This window comes from Sinocyclocheilus anshuiensis, unplaced genomic scaffold, assembly GCF_001515605.1.
Source record: "Sinocyclocheilus anshuiensis isolate Anshui unplaced genomic scaffold, SAMN03320099.WGS_v1.1 scaffold1854, whole genome shotgun sequence".
Taxonomy (NCBI): domain Eukaryota; kingdom Metazoa; phylum Chordata; class Actinopteri; order Cypriniformes; family Cyprinidae; genus Sinocyclocheilus; species Sinocyclocheilus anshuiensis.
The window spans coordinates 329,928-338,614 of NW_015546040.1; the positions used below are offsets into that span (position 1 = coordinate 329,928).

At 33.5% G+C, this 8,687-nt stretch overlaps 2 protein-coding genes across 2 annotated transcripts in view; both read left to right on the forward strand.

Annotated features, from left to right (window-relative positions):
- The window catches only part of LOC107698892 (protein downstream neighbor of son homolog), a 2,260-nt gene extending 929 nt beyond the window's left edge, over window positions 1-1,331 (forward strand). Inside the window, exons 2-3 of the mRNA XM_016500027.1 lie at window positions 954-1,034; window positions 1,116-1,331. Coding sequence (XP_016355513.1) covers window positions 954-1,034; window positions 1,116-1,331 — 297 coding nt within the window. The remainder of the gene's footprint in view (window positions 1-953; window positions 1,035-1,115) is intronic.
- Window positions 1,332-2,831: 1,500 nt separating this feature from the next.
- The window catches only part of LOC107698893 (protein downstream neighbor of son homolog), a 7,829-nt gene continuing 1,973 nt past the window's right edge, over window positions 2,832-8,687 (forward strand). The window contains exons 1-6 of the mRNA XM_016500028.1: window positions 2,832-2,848; window positions 3,042-3,220; window positions 4,619-4,691; window positions 4,776-4,901; window positions 5,566-5,764; window positions 7,218-7,433. Of these exons, the coding sequence (XP_016355514.1) occupies window positions 2,832-2,848; window positions 3,042-3,220; window positions 4,619-4,691; window positions 4,776-4,901; window positions 5,566-5,764; window positions 7,218-7,433 (810 nt within the window). The remainder of the gene's footprint in view (window positions 2,849-3,041; window positions 3,221-4,618; window positions 4,692-4,775; window positions 4,902-5,565; window positions 5,765-7,217; window positions 7,434-8,687) is intronic.

Consider the following 8,687-nt stretch of genomic DNA (forward strand, 5'->3'; position numbering starts at 1 on the left):
GGGTTAGGGTTACACACACTGACACTGACATTCATTTACCATGATATTAACATGGCATTTCAATATAGGCCTAGATGTAAATAAATACAACATAACTTTTGACATGTATATAAATAAAATATAAATAGAATGCTATTTTTATTATGTTTGATATAAAATATTTATATTTTCATATTTTTTTTTTAATATGCTGTGTACTGTTTTATATAATTTTAAAATGTTAATTCATATAGTTTTATTATTTGTAGTTTTAAAATAGATTTATTATTTTTTATTTAGCATCAAATTGTATTTTATTTTTAGGTTCAGTGAAAATATATTAAATATATTATTCTTACTTTAGTTATTATTATTTAATATATATATATATATATAAGTATATTTGCATTTTTTGGGTAAAAATATTTTTCTGTAGACCTTTATATAATCATATTATTCATAATTGCTTCTGTACATAGTTTTGATTTTTAAAAATCATTTTAGTATTGTTTTTGTCATTTTGATAATTATATAAGGTGCACTTTTTATAATATTAAAATGTTTAGATTTTTTTTATATATATTAGATTAAAAAAGTTTTGATATTCATGTTTTATTGGTTTTGTGTGTATATATAATGTTAGTGTTTGTAGTTTATTAGTTTAATATTTATTTATAATTTTAAGTAGTGGGCTCATTGGGGTCATGACATAATTCATATTTACTCATAATAATAATAATAATAATAATAATAATGTTATCTTTAACTCAGCTGTTTATAATTTCTTAAAATAAAAAGTTTCGATGTGAGATTTTGTTTAAGATCAGAAGCATGCATTTCTAACTCAGACATTTACTGTGAAAGCTGCTGTATAATATATTGGTTATCGGCATTATAAAAAATTAATATTTTTTTTTTTGGCATGTTTACAGGACGGATGTGCATGTGCTAATTGTGTTGTGATCTGTCTGCAGACGCCTGTTTCTCTGTCTGAAGATGCGGGTTTGTTTGAGGAGGATCTGTTTGAGCCGGAGAGATCCGCTGCAGTGCTGAAGGTGTCAGTCTCAGTTCCTCATGATTTCTGTCCTGGTTGATCCGTGTTGATGAGAGGTTCACTGACGTGTGTTTGTCTCTAGGGTCCAGAGGCGGTTTGTGACGCGGCTCCAGCTGAAGTGTGTCTGGAGTTCCCTGCCGATTGGTCTCTGAAAACGCGTCTGTTGTTCACGTCTCCTCAGTCGTTCTCCTGGGCCGAGCATCTGAAGGCGCAGGAGGAGGCGCAGGGCTTGAGCTCTCACTGCAGGGCCGAGTTCTCCAGCTTACCTGCTCATATACAGGTGAGGACACAGTTATAGGGAAGGGTATTTTCTGCAGATAATCTCAAACTACTAGTAGAGGTCAGCCTACCGGTAACGATTAACCGCGAGCCGGTTGAAAATCGATTCAAATATGTGACGATTCAAATCGGTTGAGATGCTAAACAAATCGCGATTCATTTAGGGGTAGGAGTTTATATGAATGCATGTCTGAGGGGAACTTACTGTCTTTAGAAAAGTTTAGATGGTATTTTTTCTTTTCATCTTGCCTCTGTATAATGCATATTAAAGTTCATAAGTGCAGCGCTGCTTTGTTTACAGAGGTAACCAAGGAAACACTGTATCACTGCTGTTCATAAGCGCAGCTCTGCTTTGTTTACAGCGGTAACCAAGGAAACACTGTATCATTGCTGTTCATAAGCGCAGCTCTGCTTTGTTTACAGCGGTAACCAAGGAAACGCTGTATCATTGCTGTTCATAAGCGCAGCTCTGCTTTGTTTACAGCGGTAACCAAGGAAACGCTGTATCATTGCTGTTCATAAGCGCAGCTCTGCTTTGTTTACAGCGGTAACCAAGGAAACGCTGTATCATTGCTGTTCATAAGCGCAGCGCTGCTTTGTTTACAGCGGTAACCAAGGAAACGCTGTATCATTGCTGTTCATAAGCGCAGCGCTGCTTTGTAAAATTTCAATTTAGTTTTATTTACATTTACATTATATTAAAATGTTGTCATTTAGCAGATGCTTTTATCCAAAACGACATACAAATGAGGACGATAGAAGCAATCAAACCCAACAAAAGAGCAATAATATGCAAGTGCTATGTTAGTATACTGTATTATTATAGTGTTATATTTCAATTTCACAAAGAAACATGCAGCATTTTGTCCAATGCAATAATAAAAGGACACATTTATTTATAATTTGTCTTAAATCTCATTTTGTAAAAAAAATAAATAAATTGTGAATCGAATCGTGAGTTGAGTGAATCGTTACATCCCTAGTTCTATTTTTATATAACATTTAAAAAATATTGTATTTTTGTTTTTATGATTTTATATGACTTATTTTATTTTATTTTTTTAAACGGTGTTTACTTGGGATGCAACAATACAGTTAGTCCACGGTTCAATATGTACCTCGGTTTTTAACCACAGTTGTCGGTTTGGTTCTGATAGAGTTTTATCGCAACAAATTAACAACAAAAAACTCGTGTAAACCTGCACACTGGAAAAAGCGTGGATTATTATATGTCTGCTTAACAGTTCTTTTGAGAGAGGTATTATTTTTTCCGATTTGTACCCAAAATAGGATGGATTGGCAATTATTGAGCGCTATTTTTAATTTTTCTAATTTTTTAGTTTACTCACCAGACTGATATACTATACAGTATCTCACAGAAGTGAGTACACCCCTCACATTTTTGTAAATATTTTATTATATCTTTTCATGTGACAACACTGAAGAAATTACACTTTGCTACAATGTAATATATATATGAATGGTATTATAATGGTATACTAAAACTAAAATTAAAATAATGGGAAAACCCTTAAGGTAACATATAGAAAGAAAAAAAACACATCTTAAGCACGCAGAATAACATAAGTGGACTTTGAACGATTAATTGCCGCTTTGAACGATTACGTAATTGTGGCATCCATAATTGTAATCGCGATTAGAAATTCGATTAATTGTGCAGCCCTAGCTGGCATGCGTGTTCCTGACTGAGGCTTTGTGTGTGTTGTAGGTCTGTGAGTCTGACGTCTCTCTACAGTCTGCTGAAGGCTCGACTCTGTCCGTATTTCTATCTGTGCTCGTATCAGTTCACGGTGCTCTTCAGGGCGGCCGGTCTGAGCGGCGCTAAAGGCCTCAGCGCACTGCTGTCCCCCACCACTAGAGGGCTGCGCGAGGCCATGAAAGCGGAGGGTAAGAGCTAGGGCTGGGTACTGTTCACGTTTTAACCGGTACAGTACCAGTATCTGTTCCTGAAATTCGGTGTACCTTTTTTTGGTACTTTACTCTCTCTGTAATAACAAAAACATTTATTTCAGTGAGAAAAAAAAAGTCAAAAACTCTAAATTATTCAACATTTTGAACAGTAGGGCCCTACAATCTTTTTTTTTTTTTTAAGAAATTCTTGTGTTTTAATTTTCCTGATAATCAAATGAAGGCATTAAACTTTTTTTTTTTTAATCAAATGAAAACTAAACCCTTTTATTTTTTGCCAAACAAACAGAGGTTTACTGTTAAAATTAATACATGGAAGAAAAATTGTGTGAATATTCCTTTAAAAAAGTTTTAATAATAATTGAATTACAATTAAGTGGTTAATCTGGTTGTAATATTTATTTTCATCATTCAATTATATTTCAGTTTGCCAGAAAATAGAATATATAAAGATGTACATTATACTGTACAAAAGTAATACAAGAGTAATATATCTGTTAATTGTTGAACTGGACTTTTATTTTGACAGGTTGCGGTGAAGTTTCTGTGTGATATGATGCTAGAGAATAATTTCTCAAATAATTCTTCATTATTTGTATAGAATGACAATAAAATACATTGAACCTTATTTGAAAAAATTTCATTGCACCCTTGAAATGGTTTTAAAGTGCCCCTATTATGGGTTATGAAAGGTTCAGATTTTGGTTTTGGGAGTCCCCAACATGTTGACATGCATGCAAGGTCAAAAAACACTTTCATTGTGTTATAATATGCATTTATTTTTACCTTACTTGCTCAATGACTCCCAAACGATTCGCCCAATGATTCATTTTTCCAAACCCCTCCTTTGCGTGACGCTAATCGGCGGTGATTGGTCGATTGGTCTCATTTTCATTTCATCATGCGTTACCGGGGAAACCGCTATTTTTACCGCTCCAAAAGCAGCACCTAGTGGCAAAGAATAAATTTGCATTTTCATTCAGACCAACGGGAAAGACCAACAAGTGGACGAGCAATATGCTAATGTTTCATGTTGACGTCAACATGAAACGGCTTGGGATTCGGTTTAAAAACGACTCGCTTAAATTATTCAGAGTCGACTCTTTCTTTTGAGAGACAATAACTTTATACACGGTGCACTTTCGGATTTAAAACTTTGCAGGATGTTTTCATTCACTTAGAGCTGTATTACACACTGCATGAAAGGTCATTTTCAAAAATCCATAATAGGGGCAATTTAATAAAACATTAATGAATTAGTTGTAGTTGCAGTGATTTTAGCTGTGCTGAAGTCACTGTAATGCACAGCCTGGAGTGATGTTTTATTGTTTTCTGAAGTAGTCTTGTGAGCAGCTGTGGATGCATGTTTGTGTTCAGGAATAGAGTTCTCTCTCCCTCTGCTGGCGGAGACGAGGAAGAGCAGAGAGCGCAGTGAGAGCGAGGAGTCTGTGTGAGTACAGGACCGCTCTCCGCTGATGGGATGCGGATCTGCTTTCAGTGCTCATCAGTGCGTTCCTCATCTTTGCTTTGACAGATCAAGTGAGCACAGTGAAAACGAGGAGGAGGATGATGAAGATGATGACGATGGTGGATTTTCCTGGCTGAAGGAGATGGGCGTCCAAGACAAGATCAAGAAACCAGATGCCATTTCTATCAAACTGTATCCTTTACAATCTGCATGTGTTTTGTGCAGTGCTTTCTTTAGTTTTGAAATCTGAAGTATCTAATTGTTTATATTTTTTAATTCGATTAAAAAAAATTATTAATTAAATTAATTTTAGTTAAAGATTATCATTTTTGTTTTTTGATTTGTTTTCATTTTTTTTTAATGTGTAAATTTTTTTATTAATTTTTATTTATTAATTTAATTTTGGTTTGATATTTTAGTACTTAAAGTTAAGCTGAACAAAAACGTGATATTTGAAGCTGAATTCAAATAAGTTAATGTTTAAATAAATTATTTTAGTGGACATTTTATTGGATTGTACTATTTTTTATGTAAATAGACAACAGTTTTATTCAGAGGTGTGTTTAACTGATTTGTTTAAAAATAGATCACCTGAATGTATTTTAGAATTTTTGTCTAGTGTAGACCTGAAACTTCTATAATATAACTTTTTGTTAATTGTATACCTTCTGAGATCGCCATGAAGTCAAGTAACAAAAATGTTTTTTTTTTTTTTTTTTTTTAATGGTGTTAGTTTTGATTTTAGTTTTATTAAGTATTTAAGTATTATAACCCTACATGGAACATGACATGTTTTTATATGTGAAACAGCCCAAAGCTCAATCCACCTGATCTCGTTCCTTAAGTCGTGCCGCAGTCGTAAGGAGCACAGAGAGGTGCGTTTGGACCACAGACCAGAGTCTGTGGTGTTGGTGGTGGGTTCGAACACCTTCACGCTGCTCAACTTCCTCATTAACTGTAAGAGTTTGGTGGCTGGAGCCGGTTCTCAGGCGGGGCTTCCTCCAACTCTACTGGCTCCTACAGCCTTCAGAGGGGCCACACTGCACACGCTCAAGGTACGAGGCCTCGTGTTTCACCTTCTGGATGTTCTAGATTTGTGGTACTGTCACATTCTTAGCATTCAAAGGCGTTTATATTTCCTTTTATCACTGATTTAGACTGATGTTTTCACATGTGTGACCCTGGACCACAAAACCAGTCATAAGGGTCAATTTTTCAAAATTGAGATTTATACATCGTCCGAAAGCTTAATATAATATTTGGCGAAGATGCAACTATTTGAAAATCTGGAATCTGAGGGTGCAAAAAAATCTAAATATTGAGAAAATCGCCTTTAAAGATGTCCAGATGAAGTTCTTAGCAATGCATATTACTAATCAAAAATTAAGTTTTGATAATCTCTAGTCAATGCTTGTGTTGGGATTATATACCAGCACGTTTCTGAACCGTCCCAGAAGCGGCTCTCCAAGGTGTTTATACAGCGATCTGTCATGCCACATCAAAGACTGTCAAAACGCCATTTATTATTTGAATTTCCGGAGAAAAAAAAAACTATTCGTTCGGTTCACATGCGTACCGAACCGAAAGACCCGTACCGAAACGGTTGTGTACGAATACGTGTACCGTTACACCCCTACTATTGACTGATCTGTATATAATGAATCTCTATTATAGATCAGTGGTTCTATAGCACTTTGTCGCGTCGCACCGCGCCGCTCGCATCCGGTGTTGACATGGTGTTAGGAATCGTTATATCGTTATTTTCCCTTATAAGGATTTACGCTTCGGGCACCCCCCCTAACTCCACCCCCACAAACCAATGTTGCAATGATTGCATTTTGTCATTTTTTTATTTATTGTTTTGTAATTGTAATATTTTATTGCTTTTCATTTTTCACTTTTGCATTATTTATTGTATTTAAATTTACTTTGTTGCATTGCATTGTATTTTTTTTTTTCGTTTTAATTTTATTTGTCGTATTTTACTTTTATATCGTATTGTTTTTATTTTTAATTTTATTGTATTTTAGTTTTATTTATATTTATTGCATTTTATTTTCATTTTTTCATTTTTAAATTTATTTATTGCATTTTACTTTTATATTGTATTGTTTTATTTTAAATATTTATTGCATTTTATTTTCCTTTTTTCATTTTGAATTTTATATTTTGTTGCATTTTTTTATTTTTATTTTATTTATTGCATTTCACTTTTACATTTTATTGTATTCTATATTTGTTTTTTGTTTTTTTAAGTTTTATTTATATTTATTGCATTTTATTATACTTTTTATCACTTTTAATTTTATTTTATTATAATGTTGTTTAATTATATTTAGTATATTTTTTTTTTTTCCACCATCAGTATATTGAGGTATATTTAGTATATTTACTTTTTACCAGCATCAGTATATTGAGGCTATTACTGGACCCAGATTGCATCAAGTATTTTTCTAATGAAAGCGATTTGTCTGTGTGTCTCTTCTGCTGCGAATGAAAACGATTCAGGCCCGGACTGTGAATGTGAAGACTCAGGTGAGAATGGGCTATCAGGACGTGTGCAGTCTGGAGGTGACGGGACCCATCATGCCCCACACGCTCCATGCGCTGACGCAGCTCCTCAAACCCGCTCAGAAAGGAGAGTTTTCTGTGGGTCTCTACACCCACGAGCCCACGGCCGTCCTGAACTTGCCCCTCAGCCAGACCTCTGAACCTCAGCAGCTGGTGCGTTCAAACACATGACGAGGTGGAATTTGTTACATTCACACTGGAAAAGAAAGTTGTAGGATTTACTTTAAAACCCTTCTTACTCAGAATTTGCTAGGAAATTTCACAAGTAATTACAAAGAAACGGTAAGTCATAGGGCTGGGCAAAAAAAATCGATTCTTCGATTAATTGTTTTTTTAAATGACGTCGATTCGATATCGATTCTCAAAAGCCACGAATCGATCTTTTCCGGGATTTATTTCACTGAATCGATACCCAGCCCTAGTAAGTCGCACATTGAATTCAATATGAAAATTTGAAGTAGAAAAGCTGAAATCATGTTTTCTTGTAAAACATACACCAATGTTTTTATTTCTTCAAATAATCGTTTTTTTCAGTGTGCAAATGCATTCAAATTCTAGTCCAGGGATTCCCAAACTTTTATTGTCAGGCATACCTCTTATTTTCTTGAAGTACCTAAACATTAAGTTGTGATTATTTTGTTACATATTTTGATTTGAACTGTTATTTTTATTATTTTAGTAGTAGTAGTTTTTAAATTTAAAATGGTTAAAAAAAAAAAGCTGTGTTTAAAGAACATAATTTAACATAGTAAATAATTTTTGTATTTATTGTTTTAATAATTTATAGTTTGTTTACTACTAGATAAATTATCATTTTAATTAATATATTATTATATAAATACATGTTTTTAGTTTTAGTTAAATATATATATATAATTTTATTAATATTGCTGATTATAACTCTTAATTATGAAAAAAATGTATTTTTGTTGTAAGTTAAAATGTACTGTAAAAATTATATGAATTATGAAAATTATAATAATTTATATTACACTAAATCTGTGCACAAAACTGTTGGAAATGATGCAGATGTGTATTTAAAGTAAACATAGTCCCCATTGTGTTCCCAAACACACGTTAAACCGTTAATTCTTCAGTATTGCATGTTTTTTGTTTTATGAAAGGGATAGTTCACCCAAAAATGATAATGTGATGTTTATCTGCTTACCCCCAGGGCATCCAAGATGTAGGTGACTTTGTTTCTTCAGTAGAACACAAACGAAAATGTTTAACTCAAACCGTTGCAGTCTGTCAGTCATATAATGGAAGTGAACGGGAATCACGGCTTTGAGAGTCAAAAAAACATACACAAACAAAACCAAATTAAACCCTGCGGCTCGTGACGATACATTGATGTGTAAAGACACGAAACGATCGGTCTGTGCAAGAAACTGAACAGTATTTATA